General features: G+C 41.5%; 1 protein-coding gene and 1 non-coding gene across 6 annotated transcripts in view; both read left to right on the top strand.

Annotated features, from left to right (window-relative positions):
• LOC117246050 (ADAMTS-like protein 1) overlaps positions 1–27,536 on the top strand; it is a 124,411-nt gene that overhangs the window by 39,186 nt on the left and 57,689 nt on the right. For all 5 annotated transcript variants that reach the window (XR_013488564.1, XM_033609716.2, XM_078164352.1 and 2 more), the window contains exon 2: positions 8,612–8,728. Coding sequence is in view for 4 of the 5 variants with exons in the window: in XM_033609716.2 (XP_033465607.1) it covers positions 8,612–8,728 (117 nt within the window). In the remaining variant the exon portion in view is untranslated. The remainder of the gene's footprint in view (positions 1–8,611; positions 8,729–27,536) is intronic.
• Positions 20,715–20,906, top strand: LOC117246525 (U2 spliceosomal RNA). The gene has a single exon (XR_004500733.2). It is a non-coding gene; the product is annotated as a U2 spliceosomal RNA (small nuclear RNA).

The raw sequence follows: 27,536 nt of genomic DNA, 5'->3' as shown, positions 1-27,536 counted from the left end.
CGCACACATTGGATTTGAGCCTCGCTTGTGTAGTCCTTTAGATTGGGATGCCCGTTGGAATTGGTTCTATCAATCACAGGCGGCCGAGCATACCAGAAGTGTGTGTTTTCTTAACCCCTGTCATGTTCATTTCAAATAAACTCAAACATTGCTTGAGTAAGTGCATGCTTGTACAGATCTAACACACTCATTAGATCAGAGAGAAAAAAGACTCCGTAAATCTTCCACCATCAACCGATAGTTCACAGGACTTCGAATTATAGCCACGTTACCTAAAAATATGTTTGTCATGCAACTTTATAGGAAACATAATACCATTTAGATTAACTATTTTCTAAACAATAAGTATTTCTTTCCCACAAGTTCTGCGCCTGGCAGCCAAAGCTTGATTAATGGCTTTGTGATTATGTTTAGACAACTTAAGCACCTGTTTAAACCTGCATCCTTTGATTTTTTTTTTTTGGCCTCTTGGGGGCAGCACACCAAGCTGCAAACACATTGACATATTATCATCTTATAAAGTTGTACTAGCTATCATGTTAGCAAACAGTTTCCTATATAAACATCCAGGAGACACATAGCAACGTTAACATTCATTTGAAGTTGTTTTTCCGGCTACCTGGTAGACATAAGTGAAATATTAACTCTGTTTTTTTTTTTTTTATCGCAAACTCCGAAGGGAAATATGTGGCTCTTTAGTAGCTAAATGCTCCAGTGAGTTTTCGAAGCAGTCACTAAATTTGTAATTCAGCACTGATGAGTTAGCATACAGAGGATTTATCAGAAACCTTTTACTGAAAACAGCTGCCTGTTTCAGCTGGAAACAGCATTTATGACAGCGTTAAAGTAACATTAAAGTTACATTCAACACTGTTTGAAAGCAAATACCTAAAAAAGCTTTGGGTAATAATTCTCTCTCTCGCAGAGTCACTCTGTAGCAGCTCTGTCAGGCTCTATTGGTGAGCATGTGAGCATGCTAACATCAGCAATATTCAGTGTTTACCATGCTCAGCACCTTAGTTTAGCATGTTAGCATGCTCACATTTACTAATTAGCGCTAACACAGTCATGTCAAACAAAAAACCTCTGACAGTGTGGTGCAATGAGCTGTCAAGTCAGGGCATCACCAAGTGTTAGTCCCAGAGATTGAAAAATACAGCCAATGCAAAAGTGCCAAAAACTGCAGTTCATCATATGGCCACTTGAGGCTGGATCCCAAACAGAGTTAAAATGCCCAACTTTACAGTAGAAATAAACATATTTACAGCCGGTACAAAATATGGTACTGGCCTCAGTAGCAATTCCAACATTCAACTGTAAGGAGGATAAATTTGTTTATAACTCCCCCGTTTAAGTTTTAAGAAGACATAAAGTTATGCGTAATTAAGGGTGGGAGCGTTTGAGTGACAAGCCAGCTGCAAGATGCAAATATGGTCACGTCTGGCTCCACAAACCAAGGCTGCGTCCGAAAGGCCAAGTAGTATGGATTGTAGTAGACCAAATTGTACATTGTAGTATGATCGCAGAGCATACTGCAGGGCTACTACTTACCCAAAATGCACCGCGGGCTTCCTCTTCGTCGTCTTCTTCATCGTAAACGTTGCATGGCATGTTACCGCCCTCATCAGTCTCCTATTTAAATGCAACGTGCTCGCTGCCCGGCAAGATTCAAAACATCATGGCAGAGCAACGGCAGTCGGCGGCTGGAGCAGCGCATCAATACAGATTTAACTACGCGCACACTTTGTTACATTGTATATACATATATATATATACATATATATTTATATACAGTACAGGCCAAAAGTTTGGACACACCTTCTCATTCGTAGATTCTCACTGAAGGCATCAAAACTATGAATGAACACATGTGGAGTTATGTACTTAACAAAAAAAGGTGAAATAACTGAAAACATGTTTTATATTCTAGTTTCTTCAAAATAGCCACCCTTTGCACTGATTACTGCTTTGCACACTCTTGGCATTCTCTCGATGAGCTTCAAGAGGTAGTCACCTGAAATGGTTTTCCAACAGTCTTGAAGGAGTTCCCAGAGGTGTTTAGCACTTGTTGGCCCCTTTGCCTTCACTCTGTGGTCCAGCTCACCCCAAACCATCTCGATTGGGTTCAGGTCCGGTGACTGTGGAGGCCAGGTCATCTGCCGCAGCACTCCATCACTCTCCTTCTTGGTCAAATAGCTCTTACACAGCCTGGAGGTGTGTTTGGGGTCATTGTCCTGTTGAAAAATAAATGATCGTCCAACTAAACGCAAACCGGATGGGATGGCATGTCGCTGCAGGATGCTGTGGTAGCCATGCTGGTTCAGTGTGCCTTCAATTTTGAATAAATCCCCAACAGTGTCACCAGCAAAACACCCCCACACCATCACACCTCCTCCTCCATGCTTCACAGTGGGAACCAGGCATGTGGAATCCATCCGTTCACCTTTTCTGCGTCTCACAAAGACACGGCGGTTGGAACCAAAGATCTCAAATTTGGACTCCTCAGACCAAAGCACAGATTTCCACTGGTCTAATGTCCATTCCTTGTGTTTCTTGGCCCAAACAAATCTCTTCTGCTTGTTGCCTCTCCTTAGCAGTGGTTTCCTAGCAGCTATTTGACCATGAAGGCCTGATTGGCGCAGTCTCCTCTTAACAGTTGTTCTAGAGATGGGTCTGCTGCTAGAACTCTGTGTGGCATTCATCTGGTCTCTGATCTGAGTTGCTGTTAACTTGCGATTTCTGAGGCTGGTGACTCGGATGAACTTATCCTCAGAAGCAGAGGTGACTCTTGGTCTTCCTTTCCTGGGTCGGTCCTCATGTGTGCCAGTTTCGTTGTAGCGCTTGATGGTTTTTGCGACTCCACTTGGGGACACATTTAAAGTTTTTGCAATTTTCCGGACTGACTGACCTTCATTTCTTAAAGTAATGATGGCCACTCGTTTTTCTTTAGTTAGCTGATTGGTTCTTGCCATAATATGAATTTTAACAGTTGTCCAATAGGGCTGTCGGCTGTGTATTAACCTGACTTCTGCACAACACCACTGATGGTCCCAACCCCATTGATAAAGCAAGAAATTCCACTAATTAACCCTGATAAGGCACACCTGTGAAGTGGAAACCATTTCAGGTGACTACCTCTTGAAGCTCATGGAGAGAATGCCAAGAGTGTGCAAAGCAGTAATCAGAGCAAAGGGTGGCTATTTTGAAGAAACTAGAATATAAAACATGTTTTCAGTTATTTCACCTTTTTTGTTAAGTACATAACTCCACATGTGTTCATTCATAGTTTTGATGCCTTCAGTGAGAATCTACAATGTAAATAGTCATGAAAATAAAGAAAACGCATTGAATGAGAAGGTGTGTCCAAACTTTTGGCCTGTACTGTATATATATATATATATATATATATATATATATATATATATATATATATATATATATATATAGTTTTCATTGGTCAAAAATGTATTTCTGCTAATATGATTATGAACAAAGTGGTCTGTTTTATACCGGTATTAAGTTAGTTTGATATTGGACATTCACATTCGTTTGAATGTAAAGAAAAGTAAAAATCTATTATATGCTAAAACCATTTGAGTGAATGATGTCAAACCAACTGTTTAACATAGAGGCTAATATTCGTCACATGCCACAACACTTCTTTTTTAAATATATCTTATGTAGCCTATAAGTTTTGAGGACTTTTTAAATGTAAAAAAAACTCATATAAAGCTATTATTCTCCATATAAAGCTATTATTGACCATGTGACCTCTGGATGCCAAACCAACTGTGCAATATTAGAGGAATATTAGACTATGTTAAACTTAAAGGCCTCAATTTTCACTAAATTGATTCATCAACTTTCAATACTTTTTAAATCTCTGCAGACACCCTGGATGTAATATCTTGCAAACCTTTCACAACTCACCAGCACATGTGCAGTAGATACAGATATCACTTAGCACGGCATCATTTCTAGTAATATATGCTATAATGACTGTAGCACTGTACAGCCCTGCTGTAATATTTAGCGACATTTATGAGGCCAACAATCAGACATCAGAAAAAACACTATTGTCACATCACAAGTGTACAGCTGTAAAACCTCATGTTACATGTTACATGAGTGAGAGGGGACAGGGGACAGACCCAAAGAACAGTCAGGTGGGTAAAGAGTGGCCAGCTTCATTTTTGGGCAATTTCAATAGTCACAGGTGCGTTCAGATTTTGGTGCAGTACCTCTGCTCTGCCAGCGGATGGAGTGTTTTCCCACCAATCTTTTAGTATGTCCGAATGCACCCAACTTGTTTAGTAGGTAGGAGTAGCATCTAGTGGCAGTACGTAGTAGTAGTATGCAGTATGCCAATGGGCCTTTCGGACGCAGCCCAAGATGGCGATGGACGAAACTCAAGGCTTCCAAATGGCAGTCCACAAACCAATGGGTGACTTTGTGGTAGCTATGTCCATTATTCCATGCAGTCTATGGGGATCACCAGTCATTAGGATTCAGCCTCTGGGGCTGTTGAGTGTCTTTACAAAATGTGATGCCAATTCAATCAGTCTGGACCATTGGGGTGGAGAGATCTAGAACCATGCTGCTAGCTTTGTGTATTTAATCTCAGAACCCATTTGTTATCTTTATGATGACGACAAGCCACTGGGGGTAATGGCCAATATTTTGGGAGATCTAATGCAGTAAGCCTATATCCGGGCAAAGACTTAATCTTCGGTGCGCTTGTTATTTTCGGCTAATTTCTAAAAACATATATCTGTATAGGAATGTGGATCAAATGGTGAAAAAGCTAATAGAAAGCTAAATCTTCATCAGACAATAGGCTCAGAGATTGCATTTCAGTGTGTTCTGCCTCTTCACATGGACTGTTAACCTGCTGCTGATTGATCAATACTAATCAGACTACAAATGGAAACCAGAATGCTTCCAATACAACAATCTTGTCCTGTCCTCTGACAGATGCAGATATTTGCTTTAGAGAATATTCAGCATTTAACCAAAACCCATGATATTTCCCTCCACTTCCTCCCTACAGTTTCTCTGCTGCACAGGAATGTCACACTTCCTGTATTGGGGAAAAAATGTTTCCAGTGAATCCAAGTCGGGCATCTTAAGAACATATTTGGCAAAACAAATTTGTAATATAAAATGTGTTTTTGTCAGTATGTCATCGACCCCCTTTGTTTACAAGATACCATAACCCAGCACTTGGACCCTTTTTGGAAATAGCCAGTCCTCTGCCAGATCGTAATGGTTTTGTCCAGTGGGGGTGTGCAGGATGCTTGACATTGGCACCGGACAGCCAGCTTGTTTGCTTAGGGAAACGAGTTTGATAGATCCCCCTTTTAAGACTCCAGTCAGTGAGAGTTTAGTTGTCATGCACCATTAGCCTGCAGCTCAGTCTGGTCCGAGCGTATTGGAAGATGGATGCAAACTTCAAAATGACAAGGAAATGGTTGTCAGATTTGTCTGGTGTTAAGACACTGAAAGTGTGAGAAAATAATTTCTGTGGACGGCGGGGGGAAAATCTCTTGAGAAAGACACAATCGGCATGTTCATCTCAGCCGGGCCTCCATTTAGCCTTGAGCAAGGACATCTGGTCACTTAAGTGGTTTTCAGTACATCCTATCCGACACACACACACACATACACACACAGATCAGCAAAGCTTCTCTTAATGTCCGTATGCTTGACTTATGTTTGCTTTACCCCTGGCTTGTAGTTGTGTAACATTTGAATTTTCAGCCTCGATGGCAGAGAGGACACGCTTCAGTGCAACATAAGTCATGTCAGTGGAGATCTCATGTTATATTCAGGCACCTAATAGTAGGCTGTATTTGGATAATGCTTTTTCATATCAGTTATTTGGTTTCCCATGCTAAATGCATTAAAATCTCTGGGGTATATAGTTTCCAGCAATGTATTTAACTAGTTTCTCACAGGTATAAAATTAGTCTTCAGTCTCATTCATCTCATTCACTTTGCAGGTGGTGAATTATAAATAGTGCAACATAAAATATGATCTTTTATTTACCTTTAAGGAGACAGATAAACCAAAATGATGGTCCAACAGCTGCCACATGCCCACATCCATGCCCAACAAAAATGTGCTGATGATCCTGGTCATCCGAGGAGGCTTTTGCCCACATTTTACTGCACTAACTTATGTGTTGTTACAGATGCCTCCATAGTTTAAGTGACTGCAGCTAAGCAGTGCTGAGTGTGGGGGTTTAGACCAGATTCGATTTGTCTTATTTAAGAGTCCACTCTATGGCTGTTTCCCACACAACACTGGTGTAAGTTTTGCTGCAGTTGCTTAGCAGTATTTTTTTTTATGCCCCACAACTTTAAATCTGCAACCCCCTACAATGCAAAGAACCTCAAGTACCCCAAACCCACATCCCCTGCTCTGCCTCGCTCTGCCTTGGCACAGGCCCGGGAGGCAAGCAGTTGACCTCGGTCATTACAGGGTGTTTATGACCCACTGAGAGCAGCTGAGGGCCCCCACTCTGTGAATTTGTGCATCCTAGAGAATGCGGGCCCTGCTGTGCTGCTAATGGGCCCTATCCAAGATGCCCCTCAACCCCCACCCATCTCCCCAAAGAGGTGGGTTACTCACGACGTCTTCTGATATCAGATCTCCTCTGCTGTGAATTCCTCCAGAGCCCATGACGATTGCCCTCATCAAGAAGAACGTGCGGTTAAGAGCACAGACCAGAAGAAAAAACACACAATGCTGTGTAAATGATTGCAAACAGAAACTCAAGTTTTACTACAGTTAACTTCCATTTCCCACCATCACTCCCTGCTCCAGAGTGGTAAAATAGGATGGTCCCGTGGAAATACTGCAGCATTAATAACTAAGAGCTTGTTGTCTCACTATTTATTTTTTATTTGACCCCATACAGAAGAATCCATACTTAAATAATAATAAAACATGGTTTTGTTTTGTATGTTAAAAAAATCTCCCTCCCATGTATTGACCTGATATGGTAAAGGTAGTATAATCATCAGTGTAACAGGGTTCCTACAGCTTAACCCCAGCTAGAATTAAAGCTTTTTAAGATGTTGTAAATGCCACTTGACATGAAATTTAAAATCAATTTTACATGACCAAAACTGAAGTAAAAAAAACAGAAATCAACATCAATTTCAGGGGGTTATGGACACTTTTGCCCAAATGTTTATTGTAACATAAAACATGACTTTGTTTCATGGCGGATACCAGGGTAGGACCAAACTGGTAAAATTCCTGCCATTTGTTGGTGAGTTTTCTGGGCGATTTTTTTGTTTTTTACTCTGGATGTGGAATTCCACTGTCTTGATTACCACCGTACCAAGTTTGAAAAACTTCCTGGTTGAATTGCCAGTTTTTTGCTTGTTTACACTTGCCTATGTCATCCAGGGTATGGTGACAGTTAGCTAGCATCGTGCCCGTAAACAAAATACGATTTTTATAGGTTCCGCTATCCGTGTGTAATGTTAATGCAAGAGGCATTCAGGGTATTATTAAAAAAAAGATATTATTTTGATTTGACAATGCGTCAGAAAAAAATATTCATATAATCCTACTTCCCATGTCTTAACATTTCTAAGCATTTAAAAGCTTGATTTAAGACATTTTAATACAAATAAAGCCTTATTTTCAGATTAATGAAGTCAGTGCCTTTTAAGAGTTTTTAAGGATCTGCGGTAACCCCAGTCCTTTAAATTTAAAAAAAAAAGAGCTTTAGGTAATAATTCTCTCTTACCACGTCACTCTGCAGTGGCTCTGTCAGGCTCTATTGGTGAGCATGTAGGCATGCTAACATCAGTAATATTTAATGTTAACCATGCTCAGCACCTTAGTAAAGCATGTTAGCATGCTAACATTTACTAATTAGCACTAGCACAGTCACATCAAACCAAAACTTTTGATGGTGTGCTGCCGCTAGATGTCAAATCAGGACATCACCAAGGGTCACAATGAAGCCAATGCAAAAGTGCCAAAAACTGCAGTTCATCGTATGGCCACTTGAGGCTGGCTCCAAAATATCGTAAATCCCCATTGACTGCCAAGTTAAAATGCCCAACTTTACAGCCGAAATAAACATGCTTACGCCCCAGTACAAAATATAGTTTTGGTCTCAATTGCTAATACCAGCATTCATGACAACTGTTGAGTACCTGCAAGATGCTGAAAAAAATGTATAAAAAAAGGGTATAGAGCAGAGTTATATATGAATTTTTGAATGTATATTTAAAGACATGCCCATGTTCCACAATATGTTTATCTGGAGTGAAAGAAAGGCTCAAATCTCATGGTTCAAACACACTGTTAGATTTTTATAACGTGATTTCAAACATGGCTCCAGGCTCTTTCTTGCTTCTTTGAAATGAACAACTTTGTATGAAGTGTTGTCCAACCACATGTAAAGGCAACAGTGTTTATATCTGTTCCCATGGCAGACTGCAGACTGTCATAGCCTCCTCTGGCTGCATCACTCTGCCTCCTTGATCTTTCTCCAGGAATACTGTGGCCTCATCTTGTACGATGGAGACCAAAATGTGGCGTATTACGCTACAGGACACCTCTGATTGGATCTTTGTTTTTCAGCTTGCTGTTTGGGCCAATGATGGGGACGCAGTGTTCATCAGGGAATTCACTCTGATTCGACGAGACCACCTTGCAGAGGAACCTCTCCATGATGGCAACCAGAAACCAGAGGACCCAGTAAGTGCCTGATCAGAAAACACTGAGCACTTTTAATTTCAAATCTCCATCTTTTTTTCCTTTTATAACTTAAATAAGAAATAAATTGAGAAGTCAGATAAAACTAAATCAGTCAATAAATCTATTGTAGAGTGTTTATGTAATGCACCACACCAGAGGAGTGAAAAATCAGCCATATTATACCTCAGTAAGTGAATGATGATCGTGGGACACTGGGAGTGGAGGGCGGGCTGACCTCGCTTGATGTGAAACAGGGCAGCACATGCGAACACACGCACTTAACACGTTGTAGGGTGGGGTGGCTTTTTTGCATCGCATTACTCCCACTCTGTCATCACCTTTTGATGAGACATGAGTCCTGGCCGCAGCAGTTTTCTTAAGCCGATCTCTCACCCAGATGTTTTATCTAATTGGGCGGGAGGGAGGGCAGAGCTGCCGTTGTCACGGAAATCGACGTCCAGCTCGCCTATCTCATCATTCCTTTGTGATGGGATTGGTCCTGGCGCAATTTGAGAGGAATCTGTTAGAAATGATCAAAGGGTTGTGAACAGTAATATCTTGAGTTGCATTTTTCTTTTTGCTGTGAGGACATTATGTAACTCTCATGTTCTGGTTTCCATGCACTTTTCCACAGATATGACCTCCTCTGTCAGGTGAGAGGTGAAAAGTCCTGACTACACACGTTTCACAAGCCTCCATGCTTCAGTGAATGACCCTTTGACCTTAACATAGAGAATATTCAGCAGCCCTCACACTCTTTGAACACTGATCAAATATAGTGACATTTCTTTTGAAACAGATGATCTGCTTGAACTCACCATCACACTCTAAAGCAGGATCATGAGGGCTCATTTGAACATTCACATGTGCAGGATAGCCTTACAGATCAGCGGCGGACAGAGGTCATATTCTGTTTTAAGAGGGGATCAGGGAGGGAAACTCTTTTCATTATGAAGTCTAATATTCATGTTGTCCTACCTAGTGTCTCAAAGTGACATATATTTGACAGTATTCTGTTTCATCTTTGCTTTTTACATGCTCTTTTATATCCATAAAGCAGACTTAATGGAAAAACCATTAAAAAACTATCAGAAGTCAAGAATGTAAATGCTGTGGTACATGCTTATAGTGCTCTAGTTAGAAACCACAAACAGCTATCTTTACAGCATTTGGATTTCATATTGTAACCAAGCAGTGATGTGATTTATGATTCACTGACCTCAAGCAAATTTTTGAATTTGCATCAGCAAATGGTTTTCAAACCAAACATCACACAAACGACATTTATACGTCCACTCCCACATACTGAATTTATGCCATCCAGGCGTCAGTTGCTCTTTATGGGTTTCATTATAGTCAGTATGGTTGCATTATTTTTGCCATCACCACACAGGTGCACATAAGATGTCCTGGGAGATTCACTTATTTGCTTTCTTTCCAAGACTTGGATGAGAAGAGCTACAGCTAGAAGACAGTTAGTATAGCTTAGCATAAAGATAAGCTAATCTACTGTTTGGAAATGGTAGCGCCAGCAAAAGTGAAAGTAAAAGCCAACCTCAGCTTTGTCCACTTGGGGTTTTACCTCGCTATATTTGCTTTTTTCTGGCACTGTTTCACCTGTTTTGATAGCTTCTTCTTGGATTTGTGTTACTTACGGTCTGGCAGCTGGTCGCCACCTTTTTATAAAGTCGCCACCTTTTTATAAAGTCTGGACCTCATCTGTGCACTGTAAGAAAATAGAGGCAGAGGTCAGGGTCTCAACAATGAAATTCTTAGATGCTCAAAGGTCAAGGTCACTGTGACCTTTCTGTCTTATTCTTGTGAACGTTGATATTTCAGGAACACCTCAAAGGAATTTTTTTTTTTTTTTTTTTTTCAAATTTGGCACAAACGTTAACTTGGACTCAACGATGGACTGATTAGATTTTGGTGGTCAAAAGTCAAAGGTCAAGGTCAGTGTGACCTCACAAAACATGTCACTGGCTATAACTCAAGAATTCTTCTGCTAATGATGATAAAACTTCACACAAATGTCTAATAGGGTATAATAATGAAATGATGACATTTTATATCCAAAAGGTCAAAGGTCAACTTCACTGTGACATCACAATATTACACAAAAACACTCTTCTGGCTATTCCTCAACATCATATCTCAGGAACAGAAGGGGAGACATTTGGTCAGATACTGAATTGGTTACACTTATCTTGGGTGTTGTAAACTGTAAGAGAGACTTGACAGGTGCACAGAGGCGTAGAGCTAGGGGCTGGTAATTCTAGTTAGCGTTTAGTGTCTGTTTTTAGTGATAATGTCCTCGCAGAATGATGATCCTTGAGAGACGCTCTGACATTCTGCTCTGCACACATGTAGCAAAATGACAATAAAGCTGAATTGAACTGATATAAAGGCCATATCGCCCAGCCCTAGTCTCTGCAGATATATATACCAACACACACTTAATATTACTGAGAGTGGTTACTTTTGCATGAGTCTATGAATTGGTTTAAGGAAAATGCTGCATAGTATACCTTTAAGAACATACATGAGAGTGGTATCGTTCTTCTACTTTCCGCCAGAAAGCGAATAAACATTTCCCGAAAATGTTGAACTCTTTCTTTAATTAATGAACTTTAGAGGTGTTGGAACATTGGAGAGAGCCAGGCTGGCTGTTTGCCCCTGCTTCCAATCTTTATGCTAAGCTGAGCTAATTGCCTGCTGGCTCTAGCTCCACACTTAATTCACAGGCATGAGTGTGCTATCCATCATGTCATCTAGCTCTCAACACGAAAATTAATAAGCATATTTCTCAAAATGTAGAACTATTTATTTAAACCAGTTATTTGGCGAAACTGTTGAGCTTTAAAGAAAAACTTATGCACTTAATTTCAGCCTTAGAAAGATGTAACCACTGCAAGCTGCCCATTGACCTTTAAATCTAATGCCATTAAAATGAAGCAAAGATGGATAAAGATAGTATCTAGGAAGAGTTTTATAGGAAGTTTTAGGGCAGTTAAATTTGATGTGACAGCCTGCAGGTTTTATCTCATATTAATTAGAACAACAAGACAGATAAAAAGTGGTTCCTGCTACATGTGTGATGCCAACATGTCTTCAGCTGGGGAGCCTGCAGACTCCCAGGAGCCACACTTGTGATTCCTTTCAGCACTCAGCCGATTTTCAGTCTCTGTGCGCCTGTAGCGCTGTTCTGTGTTGGATCTTGGTTCAATATTAAGCTTGATTCCAAGCCAAGACAAACGCAGCTTAATTAGCAAGCAACCCAGGAGGCGGATCTCAGACTCCAAAGTGTATTCGCTTTCTCTAGTTTAACTTTCATGAGTGTGTGGCAGGGTCGGTTGGTGGGCAATAAGACTGACCTCCCCAGCACCCTTTACCCTATCCCTCAAGAGGGCCACAGATGAATTGTTCTCTCCGAAGGAAAGTGTTTTTCCTGGCAGCCTCAGCACAAGCTACTTCGTCGGAATAGAACTGTCTTAAACAGCTTAGGTCTAACATACCTTTGTAAATTAACCCATATTTATTATGTGATGGCAAGTACTGTAGAGCTTCAACAATGTCAGCATTCATAAACAAATATCAAGTTAGTTTATTGGGTTGAGAGGTTCCTGAATCAAAGTGTGCGGGGGGTCTGATGGCTAAAATGTTGGCTGCCGAGTCTGAGAAAGTCTTTTTTTCCCCCCTCTGTAACTTGACTGAATGAGCAAGACTGTGAAGATAAACAGAAAAGCCGGTCATAAATCTCTCTACGACTATTCCCTCTCATTGTTTGGCCATGAATGAAGTTTTCCAGCAGCTCTGAGAGCATCAGCTAACTCAAAACCAGTAAAATATGCTTTAAAATGTGTAAAAAAGTTCTGTCAGATTTATTTAACTGCAGGGAGATAACTGATCTGCAACTTTTTATCTCTGTAAAACTAAAACTTTACAGGTTAAAAGGTTTGAAACTTGATGTCTTGAGATTTAAGTTGCTGTTCCAAAGATGATGCACAGGTGGCAGCTACCGCTCAACCTCAGGGCGATTAACAGAGAAAGAGAAAGGACAGAGAACATGATTTGTAAACTTCTAATCTTTGTCAGAAAGTGAAATTTGAAGTTAGCGTAGAAGAGAAAGGCACAGCCTTTGGAAAAAAAAAGTGATACAAAGAGAGACACACGGTTTTCTCCTCAGCTGGCTGCTGTCTAGACAGCGAATGTGATCATCCTGTCAACAGACAACTTTAAAGTGGGTTACTGAAAGGTGATCCTTCATTTACTGGATGGGTGTGTGTATGTGTCAGCTTCTAGTTGTATTTGTGTGATAGTGAAGCAGCACAAACCTGGCAAACTGTGTGTAAGCTGCTCCCTGTATGCTTTGTGCATTGATTAATTTAGATTAAAAAGAAAGATTAGTACAGCTTTAAAGGGACAGTTCACCCCCAAATCAAAGATACATGTTTCCTCTTACCTGTAGTGCTGTTTGTCAATGTAGATTGAGTGTGAGTTTAAAGGTCAATGGGTGTGAGTCGCCGAGTGTTGGGAGATATCGGCTGTAGAGATGTCTGCCTTCTCTTCAATATAATGGAACTAGATGACACTTGGCTTGTGGTGCTCAAAGGCGTAAAAAAAATACATTTTAAAAAACTCAGCAGTTTCATGTAGGAACTATTTTCTCTTGACTGAACTACACCTCGCAGGAGAAATCATTCATCTACTAATGGAAAAGGGGCCCGTGCTTGTGACAGCGTCTCATTCGTGCCTCCTCCTGTGTGGTGATATCCTCCTGAGACCCAAATTTTTGTTTGGTATGCATTTTTGATTTCTCCCAGCTATGTGGGATCAATAGGACCCGCTAAGTTTTAAAAGACTAAACATTGTCAACGATAATGAAGTCCCGATGTCCTAAAACCAGAAGATAATAAAGTCCAGTCTTCAAACAAGTACTTCCTAGTAGGGTTGGGTCGGTATGAGAAAATAAAAAAACGGTCTGGTTTTTGTGAAAAACCGCATCAAGTCAGTAATACCGGATTTACGCCACTTGGGGCACAGTTGACTCATTTAAAATAAAAAACGACCCTAGGACAACAGAGTGACAGTAACATGTTGTTTCTTTTATTCCTTACAAAAAAATTTTGCAGCTTACTCAATCAGTGCAAACAAGGGTTGCCTCCTTCATCTGGCTCAAAGCCAAAGTGTTGCCATATTGGCGCATTCTTTGATTTTTTCGAGACTAAATTGTCCGCCATTATTGACTCCCCGTCACTATTAAACAAACTCCAGGCTACAGTAGATGCCTTGGCACATGCGCACTCGCACCCCCAGCTCAGACCACACCCCACCCCCACCCCCCTCTCTCTCCTGCTCGCTGTGCGCTTGGTGAAGAGGCAGACACAGGTGCTCACAGACTCGGGCTTACTATAAGTGGAGCGGACTCCGCGAGGAATTTCCGCAGTCATTTGGGCTTCCATAGTCGAGCGCACTTCCACATTGTAGTTTCCTGTAAAAATGTCCGTGAAAAATCCCCACGATGTGAAAAATACATGCCGAGCAGTCTTTTGTCTGACACTGGTGTGCGGAGTGGAGTCCACGCGGTCGTAAAATCTGAGCTTTGCGTGCACAGTGCTTGCGGATGTCCGCTTTTACCGGGTGGATCTCCGCGGAGTCTGCTCCGCGGAGTCCACTCTGCGTACGTTCCGCCCGAGTATGCGGTCCAGTCGGTCTCAAAAAACAAAACCCAGTCCAAGATGGAGTACCGAACCGAATTGGTATTACTGAGAACCGACCCAACCCTACTTCCTAGTTATCAGTGGTTTAGATTGTTACTGTTGCTAAAATTGGTCAAATTTGTTGCCATATCAAACTACAAACATTATTAATCATAATTAAACAAGTTTCAGGTTTTGTCTACCTTTGTCGGGATTGGCTGCAGACTGACTTGGCAGAGATGGCTGCCATCTTGTTTTTACATGGATTAGTGTATTGTGCTCTTCCAGACACTAAATGGGACAAAAAAGTGACCACGAACGAGGACAACAGATTTAAGTTAAGTGGGACATAGTCTCTATATACAGACTCTACATTCAGTGAATGTAGAGTCTGTAGCCAAACCCCGGAGATCTTGCCTCCGGAAGGAGAGTAGAAGAGTCCTGGTTTCCGGTTGTAGGCTGTTTGTAGTCCACGTGATATTGACCAATCATGTTTGAGCCGGCTGCAGTTGTTACCAGGTTAAACGGTCCGTGCGGTGAACTAACGAGGCGGAACATAATTGGCGTCACTGCAAACTCTGAATCCATCGCAATGGTTCAGCATATTTACTCATATATAAACGGAAGTCGGAAACGTAAATTCGCCTCCTCCGCCCAAATCAAACTTGAATGCCAAAAAATCGAAGGTCTGCCCCCAGAGGCTGTATTGCCGTCTGCCAGAAGTCAAACGCCGAATACAGCCGATGGGTTCCGAAAATGAGTGGAACAAAGTATAAGGTCAAGTAAACCCAAAATGTGATGTCCTCATATGAGGACACAGGGTCTCAGGAGGTTATGGTTGGTAGAAAGAAAATAGTTCCTACATGAAGCTGCTCACGACAAGGTCTGTGGATTATCTTGAGTAACCGGGTCATGATTTCCAGAAAAAGACATTGCTGTTGTGTTTTTCAAATGTAATTTTTTGGCACTTTGAGTACCACAAGCTGAATGCCATCTAGTTCCATTATATTAAAGAGAAAGCCGATATCTCCAACACTCGGCAGCTTACACCAAAATATCTACATTGATAGATATCACTACAGGTTAGAGGAAAAGTGTGTTTGAGTGAACTGTCCCTTTAATATAGGAACCAATTTTTGTTTAAGTAATTAGTTACCTCCCAATCTGTAGTTACTACTTGTATTTCTATAACCCTATGTACCTAAAGTAGAGGAGGTGGATACACAAACACACACAAGTACTTGTAATTAGTTCCTTTGCTCTGTCAACAACCCTGCACTACACCGAGGGTCAGGATGCACTGATTGCTTCTCTTGGTCATACTTTGTGTTATCCACACCAATAATGGCCAGGATATTATGGGTTGTAACAGCTAAGTGTTTGGTAATGACAGTTATTAGAGCCCCACTTTGCAGCAATGACTTCAGGCCTGGAGTGAGGACACCTCTGCTTTGCCTGTCCTCACATGTTTCATGGAATGGTGGTTATATCCTTTTGCACTGCTGTTTTATTTTCTCACCTCGTCTTTCTGCGAGATGTTAGATGTTTTGTTAGACGTGTCCTCCTCGCTGCCCTCTGCCTCTCTCACTTTATCACATGCCAAGCAAGTCGGGCCTTAATGTTTTTACATGCTCAATTGCACCTCAGGCAGTAACAGTCTGGGGCATTTTTTTTTCCTTTTTTCAAAACCTTCAGGGTGAACAAGTGCCAAGACGGTTCCGCCTTTTGGCAGGGTGTCAGGGTGCGGAGTAATTGAGGTTGGGCGAGCGGGGCCAAGGGCCAGTCAGGGTGGCAAACAGGGGGAAGCACTCAGTGGCCGGGGCAGCAGCAGCTCGTAGAAAGAGAGGCCCAATGCTCAGCTGCACGTCGTCTTGGCAGCTGTGTTTTGCGTGTAGCGCCAGGTGGAAAGGGCAACAGTTTTGCACAATTAAGCACTTCATTTGTCTTCATTAAAAGGATGGGCATGTTAGTTTTAGCAGGCTGAGAGGATGTGTAGGCTCAAGTTTTTTTCCACTATGTGCTGTGCCCCCTGGTGTTAACACCACTTCAACTTAAAGCTTTAGGGGATTTCTGAGCTTTTAATGTCGTAAAAGTGGCCTAGTTTTAGACATAAGTTTTATTGTCTTACGGCCCAGACACACCAAACCAACATCAAAGAACTAGTGCCGACGAAGGCCAACTGTTGCATTGCCTCATGTCATCTGTGTCTCGGCCAAAAAGTTGCACTTGAACACATCATAAAGGTGACAGACAACAGCCAACTAGCACATACGTTCTGTGTCTGCCTGAGAGAAAATAACTCTCCATACTAGCAGGTGGCGCTTGTCTGTATTCGTCATTAAAAACTGGAAACTGGAAGACTGACAGGACGGATTCAAGACACTAGTCAGACAGTTAGCAAGTTAACAACACAACCCAGTGTTGAAAGAACAAAAGATATTTACCATTGCTGTAACACAAAAAATATCAAAACATTTCTGCTAAAGAGCTTGATGCCCAAAAAATAATCTTACCTAATATAAAATGTTTGTTTCGATCTCACGCCCTCTTGACCTCAGGGCCCTTAAGGTACCATGTGGAGGTTTTGACCACTAGTAGTGCCATAGAGCAAAGTTTGAAAGAGTGGTTCTCAGTTCTGCACATGGACAATGATGCACATGCATGCGTACAGTCCTGCCCTTGGTTTTACATTCTTCCACAGACTTGGGTTTGAATTCTTCCAAAAAATAATATGCCCTGAAAAGGTTTTAAGAGGAAGGTAATGCACACAACACATTTATTCTGTTTAAAGCCCAGTTCAGACCAAAGATTCGCGATGAGACAAAACCATTTTAGAACGTTGCAGAGAAAAGTTGCAGCGATGTGAACTGCCCCGTCAGAGCTCGACTCAAGCTGGCTGATGGTGTCACCTGCAACTCAGCTGGTCAAATTGCCAGAGGCTGATTTTAGAACAAAAGCACATCACTTGTTTTCATCAGCCATTCGGCTTGTAGTGAAGTCCAATGGTCAAATCAAAATGGCCACAGCTGCCATGTTCGCTTGCTTCCGTCCTCATGGTGTGCTGGTGTCGGAAGGCGGGTATGGCGGCTGCTAGCTGTATGTGCTTAACACTGTCACTATCCTCATTCATATTTGAAGAAGTTACAAATTATATTCAGCCTCAAAATAAGCTTGAAAAGCTGGAAAACAGAATGGAAATAGGAGAGTAGTTGCATCGCGATGATACACCATCTCATCTAGTTGCATTTTTCTGAACCGGCAGGTTTTTAGAACGTTGCAGAGCAGCCAGAGTGAGTAGTCACCTGTTTCAACTCATTTCATTGCAAATGTTTGGTCTGAACTTGGCTTTAGAGAAGTGACAAAGTTTTAACACAAATGTAATATTAACAAGTTTTTGGTGTTTTTTTTTTTTTTTTTTTTTTACAAAAAAAGTCACCACAGGTTATTTAAAAAAACAGTTTGACATTTTGGGAAATTTGCCCATTCATTATCTTGTTGAGGGGTTGGATGAGAAGATTGATGCCAAGCTATTGGCCTGGACCTGTTGTCAGGCAACCAGCGCAGACTCAAGGAAGGCCCATAACCCCTGCGTAAAAAGGTGACTTGTAGCTAAGCTAGGCTAATTGGCTGCCAGCTGTAGCTACATATTTACCATAAAGAGAGTGTGGTATCAATCTTCTCATATAATTCTCTCCAAGAAAGCAAGGACACATATTCCCAAAATGTCAAACTATTCCCTTGACATAGAAGTGCTCGGATCAGGTTATTTCAAGTGATCAGATCCATAAAAAAATCGTTCCTTCTTCAAAATTCAACAAAAAAAATTGCGTCATTATTCTCCCTTTGAACTTTGATGCACAGATAGTGGGAGGTGAAAAATTGTGAAATGTGGAAAACCTTGTGCAGATATTGATAGGGTGCTCTTTTCATTGACATATAACTAATCAATACATTACACGCAGGAACACTGATAGGAGAGCAGAGGAGCATTCACTGACATGCTGTCATTCACTGACATGCTGGTGATAAAAAGTACAATGTGTCCCATCACCATTTTGTGAAATCAGTTTTTGCTCATATTTATTCATTTTCAGAGTTGTTTTCTTTAGAGAAATCAAATTCTTTGGATCTGTCCTCATTGCATGCAATTGACTGGGTTGTTTATTAGAAACACTGCCTGTATGCGAAGCCGATCATGCTGTAGTTGGATTGGAAAACCTTGGGTCCAAACAGCGAGTTAATAACTGCTTTCGTGACGCCAGTTAGCCATGAATGCCAGTGTTTGTTTCTGCATAGCCAGCTAATCTGAAAGATACCCTGACTCCATTGAAATTAGCTTGCGAGACAGGCCAGGACAACCCTTTTCTTCACTAGAAACGATGTCCATCGTGCATTTAAGGCAAGAAAAAGAAAGGACTGAACAGGCGAGCAGTGAATCAGGAGACATTCGCCTCGCTGACTTGTGCGCTTTGGCTGGGCTGACTGGTGTTTGGCACATGCGAGCACTGTTTGGAGGCTCGGTCCCAGCGCTCTTGAAGAAAGTGCTGAGTGCTGGTGAATGTGGTGTAAAGCCACGTGGCTTTGGACTGGGGATCTTTCTCTCACCCCTGTGTTTGTTCCATCAACATATGTGTTCAGTAAAGCCTTGGCCCTCGCAGTGCCACATCGAATATCTCCCCCCTTGCTTGATGTGGTGTCACACCAGTGTGCTGTGGGTACTGGAGTTGTGCTGCTGAGGTAATACCACCAGGGACAAAACCTCACCACAGTACCCACATAACAAATGTGGGTGTGTGTGAATGCATGCAGCCAGTAGTGTGTCTGTTGCTGGCTACCGTTGCGCACACACTCCCATCTGGAGAGGCTCTTGCACAGCGTACCCTCATGTAATCCCATAGTTGTTTGTATTTGCACGCTGCCATGTACATGCGCTGTGCAATATGGGAATCCATATGTGATTTCTGCGCCTTTAGAATTCAACACTATCGCATGTCCCCTCGCACATGCACAGCATCCAAAACTATGTCTTTGATTAATGGGTGAAACCTCCCCCTCCCTTTCCTCTCCCCCATCATCCTCACACTCTTCTCTCCTCACCTCCTGCAGTATCTGCTCCTCCTCGGCGTGTGAAGGCACGCACACATTTTCTGGGCAAGTGATTGATTTCTAATTGTTTACATTTCACTCCCTGTTGCAGATGTTTGTATTCTACTCCATGCTCAGCGATGCATTTACGCAGGCAAGCACAGACACAAACAGAGACACACTTGTACAATGGGGATGGGTTGATGCCAAAAAGTTTCATCCAGGAATTTTTGGATGTCTTTGCTCTGGTTTTGGCACTGTATGTACTAATTGCCTCCAAGTGGCGATTGTTACTAGTAAGCCTTTTATTTATTTTTTTGGTTCTGCGTGTGTGTGTTTGGGCACGTGGGCAAGATCAGTCGAGGCCATGAATGTGGTTTCATACTGGTTGAATAAGAGACATAGAAGAAATTAAATTTTGCTGCAGAATATTGCAGCCAAACATCTCAATCGAACATGTTCTTGTTCTGGGTGGGAGTCCCCCACCCAAACTCTTGGACTTGGAGCTGTTTATAAAAAAGTCAACAAAGATGTTGCTTCAAAAGAACAAGAATATGTCCAGTACAAGTTGTTTTTTACCTTGTGGTTCTACATGAAATAAACAGACTAACTTCAAGGTAGCAGTTGTAAACTTTAATAACTTCAGTGGCACTCCAATGTAAGCTGAAGTGTTCATCTTGGGCACTTGGCTCAGGCAGCGTGCAGTATGTAGCCAGTATCCAGTGTAAGCAACAGTGTTGTCCAGAGTTACAGCAGTAAAAATCTGTTGCTGAAGGATCCCTGCCACCCATGCGAAGCAGAGTTTAGGTTCAGCATTCGGCAAGGTGCAACCCAAAACGTATCCCTGCCTTTGATGTGGGCTCTAATGGTTCTGTGCGGTCGTGGTTGGGCATGTACAGCACAGTAGCAGAACAAACATACACATCTCCCAGTTTTCCTATCTGGAAAGCCATGAACTGGTTTGCTCTCTGTAGTATTGCCTTGTTACAGTTTATCCAGTACAGCTGGGTGGTTTACTGGAAGGAGGAGTTGCAATTTAAAGGTCTTAGACTTGATCCCTGAAAGAGTCGGTGTCAGTCAACTGTCATAGCCCTGACTGAGGATCCTAGTGAACTTATGTAGTGGTGTTTTGTGCAGTTCTTCCTCTCTTTGAGGGACATTAATGCCACCATCACTCAAACTGCCTCATTTAAAGTTATATCATTGCTTCTCGCTTCTTTTGGCTAAGATCAAGTGTAATATCTGTTCTTATCAGTTTAATATCTGATACGTCCCCTACCTGGGGACCATATATTAAATTGGTTTTTGGAACAGGGAGATGGAAAAGGGGCTTGCCCCGTCCACTCCACGCATCGACATGGTATTGCAGCACCTCCAGGAACGCCTCCCCCTCCCTTGAAATATGACTTTGTGGGATTTAGTGGCATCTAGCTGTGAGGTTGCAGATTGCAACCAAATGAAGCTTCTCCCATGTACCAACCACAGATGCCACTGCAAAAACGCAAGTGGCCCTATGGAGAACATGGATGTAGAACTAGAGATAACGTTGGATGCGGGCCAACGTTCATTCCAATGACTCAGTGGTGTGTGAAGCCAAAAAAGCTCAATTTTCACGGTATGAAATTACTTCGGATGTTCAGCACTGTGGGGCCCATAGAGCAAGTGTGCTAGAAACTTAAGGTGGCCAAGCAACTCACTTCTGCTTTAGTGCTACACTAACTTGGATGGGGCTAAAATCATTTAATCGTGCAGCTGTTCTAGACTCCCACCACAAAATGTTATTGGACCAAATGGATCAAAGCCTGATAGTGAAACAAATAATTTCGTGGAGGTTGTGACGTTCAGAAAAATGTATCCGCTGATTTACACAGCCTCATTCACAATGTAAGCCTATGGGAAAAAGTCTTTCTGGACCCAATGGCATCATGGGGTCACTATGACCACTATGTAAATTTGGCTTCAAAGCCTGGCACTGTTCCTGGGCTTGATTTAGAGCCAGTATTTGGTTTGTCCATTCTGGGCTACTGTAGAACAACATGGCAGACTCCATTTAAGAGGACTTGCTCCTTTTTTTGATTCCAGTGGCTCATTCTAAGGTAACGAAAACACAACAGTTCTAGTTTCATGTGTAAATACGCTAATGAAAACATAGTTATAAATATTTTATTCAATTTCTGCCAGTAGATCCCCCTAAATCCTACGCTATGGACCTTTAAGAAAAATGTAAAACCAAAAGATGGCACATATTTCCTTGAGAACTGCAATGATAATAAGTTAATTGATTGAAAGGAAAATACCTGCAACTATTTGTTTAGGCCATTTTTAAGCAAAAATGACAAACATTTGCAGGTTCTAACTTGTCAGATGTGTGGATTTGCTGCATTTTTTTGGCATATATGATAGTAGCATTAAATATCTTCAGGTTTTGAACTCTAGGTTAGACAAGATAAGCCATTTTAAAGGCATTTTAGGCTCATGGAAGCTAGGATAGGGGTTTTTACATTTCGTAGGCCAAACAATTCCTTGACAAAATAATCCACAAATTAATCAATAACGAATACATTTGTGAAGTTCAGCAGTTATGCAAGGATAGTGTGTAACACCAAATGATTTATGTGGGAAAATAACTCAAAACAGCATCATCTTAGAAAATAAAGTTCCCTCTCACTACTTCTCGATGCCTCTCACACGCTATCCGAAACATTATCCCATTGTAGCAAAAATGAGAGGATTATTATAACTACATAATAGATTTTGTGGTCCCATCATGCTTGTAATTTATATTTTTGTTACGTTAGATACAACCCACATTGCAGCGACTCAGCCTGAGATGTCACAGTCAAGCAGCAGATTCATAAAAAGGCTCTACATTTTCAACATTTGTCCAACAAGGCATTTTTTCAGCTTTTCAGTAAAAGTCGTTTTGGATGACAGCAAACGCTTTGTTTCCAAAAAGTAATTTAAACCTTGTTCTTCTGCAGGACATAAAACAGTGCAGCTTGTCTGTCTGTAAGTTGTGTATTCTTGAAAGACTTTAAGACCTTTATAGTCCGGCGCTTAACTCGACATCTCTGGTTGCGCAGGACTTACAGCCTATTGAAAGAAGGTTTTGATCCGCACAGTGAGAACGTGGTGGTCTCCTCTCTGGTGCATGCTGAGAACCCATCACTGCAAACTGGTGTAATACTCTGAGCGTAAACATGAGCAAATCAAGACCATGACGTGTATGTGTGTATGTGTGTGTGTGTGTGTGTAGTCTAACAGCGGGCCCACAAAGGCACACACATGCAAGCTCACACCCTTCTGCACACACTCACAGACAGTTTTCGCTCTCAGGGAGCCCTGGGAGAGAAAGTATAATCTGTTCACAAACCACAAAATTGAAAAATGACCCTGACACTCTTCCAAGCTGAAAAGTGAACAGCGCTTGCAACACAAGAAGGCATACTTACACCAAATCTTTATACAACACGGAGGTAAGCCTTTGACTTCAAATTAGTGTAATTTAAGGATCTCTTTAGGTTGACGGTAAAGATTCATGTGAGTCTCTGATTCACTCTCATGTTGTCTCATGTTCACACACACTTACACACACTAATCTTCTGCAGGGCATAAAGCATGGTATTCCTGAAGAATTTTGTGGTCCTTGGCTGGTGCTTAACTCTGCATCACTGGTAGCTTTGTTTTTTTTTTGTTTTTTTTTTTAAGATTGAGACTCTCACACATCTTGCTTGTCTGTAGATGAGTGAGACCTCTGGAGAAATGTTATGAAACAGTTTTAATGTAGAAGTATCAGTGGATTTTACACGTTTTTATCGAACAAATGTCTGAAAAAAAATTCTCCTGGTGGGTTAGCCAAATACAAGTTGGCTTTACCACAAGTGCAAATGAAGGCCTATTTAAAAGATTTTAAAGGAGATGTGATTTACGGCTAATTAAAGGGTAAGTTAGGTATTTTTCCAGCCTGGACCCTATTTATTCCATTATGTCTAAGTGACCAGTGGGAAAAACAATTTTTTGGAATAGGCCCAATATTGAGAGAGAGAGTTCTGAGTCAGGCAGCATTAAAACAAGCTGCAGTGTAAACTATTGGGGCATTTGTGCACCATCAATTTACATCCACTAAAAGTGCTTGTTTTTGCTACTGACAGGCTCAGATTGTTAACATACGTTTCTGAAAACATTATTGAAAGGATCCCTACAAAGATAGAGCTTTTTTATAGAGTAGGATTATTTTTGTTTTACCAGAAACAACCCCAAAATAGCGATCAGCAAAACAACCAGACTCCATTTAAATTAACACTAATTTTAGCATGTATAGAGCCAGCATATTTCCATGTCTATCTTGGTGTTCTTAAGGGTTTCTTTCAACCAAACCAGAGCTGGGGATTGTTGGAACAGTGAGGAGACAAAGAGGACAGTTTTTGTGAGGCTTTTTTATTTGTCTGTTTGTTTTTATCGACTTAGAATGAAGTGTGTTTTACGATGACAAAATTCGTGTTTATTTAAATGGAGTCTGGTGGGTTTGGCGAAGACAATGTCAGGGCTGTTTCTGGTTAAACAAAAAGGATCTTGCTGTTTTACCAAAAGGTTTTTATTTGTGGGGACCCTCACTGTAAGTTGTCAGACACTTAAAATAACTATCTGGCAAAAACTTTTAATGGCGGTACATTAACAATGCACAGATGCCTGTTAACATTACATTGCAGCCTGTTTTGCTTCTCTCTCAAAAACTGTTGTCTCCATTTGTCACTTAGATACAAAAATATGTGAAAATAGGATCCAGGTTAAATCAAAGTTACCCTTCAGCCAGTTTGTGTTGTTTGATTACAAAATACAGATGTTCTAACAAATTTCAAAGTACACAAAGACCTCTGCCAAACAAAGTCAAAGCATCCAAAGGAAAGTTTTAGTTAATGATGACCTGCACAGTGGCACAATTCCCAGCAGATGATGAATGCACATGATGCGTATGAAGGATATTCAGTGTCTCTTAATCAGTAATATGCCTTTATTATAAACATCTCATATAAACAGAGGCAGCTTGTTTTAGATGACACGGCCTTGTGGTCTCCCACAGATGCATGTTACCCTCTCCGTTGTACAACAAACTCCGCTGTGGTTGCGGCTTAATTGGTCTTGCTTCTGAGTGCTGATGCATGAGGTTTGCAAATGCTCCTGGGCTGATTGTGAGCACGGCCCATTCTCCGAGTCGAACATGAGCGTAGAAACCACGGAGGCTTCGAGACACGGGGCCTTTTCTATCCATCCGGCAGCAGCATGGTATTAATTCCAAAGATGCTTCCCAGATGCACGCACCGGACACTGTATTTGGAGAAGCTGATATTTTAAGCACAGCAAAAGTCGTAAAAGCCCATGTGTAATGCCAAAGCGATTTTAAGGGATCAGGATTTAAGCATGTGCGTGTGTTTTTTTCCCCAAACAGCTTTATGAAATGGTAAAACTCTTAGCTTTGGGCTAAGTTTCACCATACCTTTGCTTGTTATGTTCTGTTTTTCTTTTTCAATCAAACAGCAGACATTTGAGATCTATTGAGGAGTCAAAAGTAGAGATAGATATGAACCTTTTACAAAAAAAAGAAAGCACCTATCTTAAGTCCTGTGTCGACCAGCATCTGGTGCTTTAAAGGATGAGCATCCTCCCACAACATGCGTGCAAACTTCCCGGATTCCTTTTCCCCAGCTTTTTTTTTTCTGAACCCCGACCCAAATCACAATGAAAGGTGACCCAGTGGAGCATTGAAGCTTCCAGATTTATGAGCCCGGTGAAGGTCCCGCGATGATAACATTGCCTGGAGGCCTCGGGCCGGGAGCCAGGGTGTTAGTTGACTAAAGACAACTATTCGTGTTGCGTTGTCCCCCGATGAAACGTCTGCATGGTGTTGTTATACGGTGTGTCTGTGAAGATAGTCTGTCCATGATTTATGATATTAATCTTCACATCGCTGTGGAGCCAAATGTGAATGTCTGTGGTAACAATATAAAGCCATCAATCACTTGATCACTGAAGAAATCATTAATATAGCAACAAGAGCTCATCTCTATTCACTTAGAGATGAAAAAAATCACTTTTAAAAAAAAAAAAAAAAGGAGAAACATCTTTTTCAGCTCATTCCTACTGACCCCTCAAATATTAAGCACAGTTTTATTTCCAAAGTGAAGAATGTACTGTATACAGTTAGGTTATGATTTGTGGCGCCTTGGGTTTTACAGGTTGAACCGCAAGCAAACGAGCAGCATTTCTCACAATCAGCTTTTCTCAATGACCTCACTGGGATAATGATAGGGGGATGAGGTACTGTAGAGGAGCTGCTCTTCTACTCCATCTCTCACTGGGTTGCCATAGATGATGGAGTGATGGGTGGGAGGTGGAGGTGGGGACGAGCGAGAGATTTTAAGGCCTGGCGCTGTTTTGCCCTCAATTGCATGGCGGCACGCTGCAATAGACACCAATTAGAGGGAGGCGAAGAGTGAAGCCCTCCTAGATGAGCTCAGACTGTGGCTCCTGTCTGGCATACACACTCAAACACACACACAAGCACTCGAACAGGGGCCCCGCTAACTGCTTTTCTTTTCACATCTTGTTTGTGTATGTCCTTACATCTATGTTTGTAAGAATTTGATGACGATAGCAAAACAGGAGGAAAGTGTTTGCCTTTGCCATACCTGCTAATGATTTAAAATGTGTACATGCATGTTTGATGTATGGATATGTCAGCGCGGTCTATGGGTGGGAGAGAGGATTTATTTTAACACCCTCTCATTTTGTGTCTGATGCCAGAAGCTATGGGTTTATGTAAACCTCTGCCACACTTGAGAGGGCTCAGACCACCCCAAACACTCTAGACCAACCTCGTCCTTCTGCCGGTGCACCTCCCATGGACTCTGTGTGAGTGTGCGTGTGTGTGTATGAGTCCAATGCAAGTGGGAATTGAAACTGATATTCAGAGCCCCGAGATTTGTGCTCTTTTCGCAAGAGTTTTTCTAGAAACCCGGCTCCTGCAATATATTAATAATGAATATTTATTGGTCTGTGCTGCTAATTGAATTTCCTTTGGTGGAAGTGTTCTCTGGGCTTGACTCAGCACAAATGTGAAGACATTTTCAAAATTGGTGGTCAAACCTTTTGGCTGAAAAGTGAGTTTTTCTTATCATACTGTATCTAGCCTTTGGGCACATGGGACTACTGTATTTTCTTTACATAGTCCATTGTATCTTTGGAAAAAAAAACAGTAGTTCCATGTGGCCGAAGACTAAATATGGTATGATAAAAACATTGCTGTATTTCAGAATCTACAAGAAATGTGATCAAGTATTTGGTACCTGACCTGAACATGAAAGATAGGGATGGGAACTGATACGATTCTATTGATGAGTGACATTTTTGATTCTGCTCATCTGTCCGATCCCTTATGGATTCTATTAGTCCTGATCAATTTTCTGTGTGGGAAAAAAAGTACACCCATGCAGGTTTACAGCATCAGTACTACCATAGGACCCTCGGTAACGGACAGCATGTTTGGTTGTGAAGCAGTAGCACTCGTGTGCAGAGTGTCAAATACATAGTATTCCTGGACTTAAAGCTCATGTAGCACAGAAAGATGTTTCAGCATATTGCTGGTGTTTCCACTCATACTTGAAATGATCATTTTACAGACGTTACAAGCAGCACTGTTGTCATCTTTGTCCACACTTTGGACTGTTTCTTCCTCTCCAACATGACTCCTTCTTGTTGCAAGTTTACAGCACCTTAGACGGATGAGTTTGACGTCATTGTTGCAGTATGCAACTGTCAGAAAAACATGCTGATTCATGAAAGAAACTGATAAACTCAGAACCATAAGATTCCAGTAGATTGGACAATTTCAAAGCGGTTCTCAACAAGAACTGTTTCTCGATTCCCATCCATGAAGTGTAAAATAGGAAGAGATCATAATTATATTCATTATTCATATCAATGTTAGCATTTTTCCCCAATTAAAAAAACAAACATTTAATCCAATT

This window comes from Epinephelus lanceolatus, chromosome 22, assembly GCF_041903045.1.
Source record: "Epinephelus lanceolatus isolate andai-2023 chromosome 22, ASM4190304v1, whole genome shotgun sequence".
Lineage (NCBI taxonomy): Eukaryota > Metazoa > Chordata > Actinopteri > Perciformes > Serranidae > Epinephelus > Epinephelus lanceolatus.
Note: the sequence above shows the minus strand (reverse complement) of the source record. Positions and strands in the feature narration are given on the sequence as shown.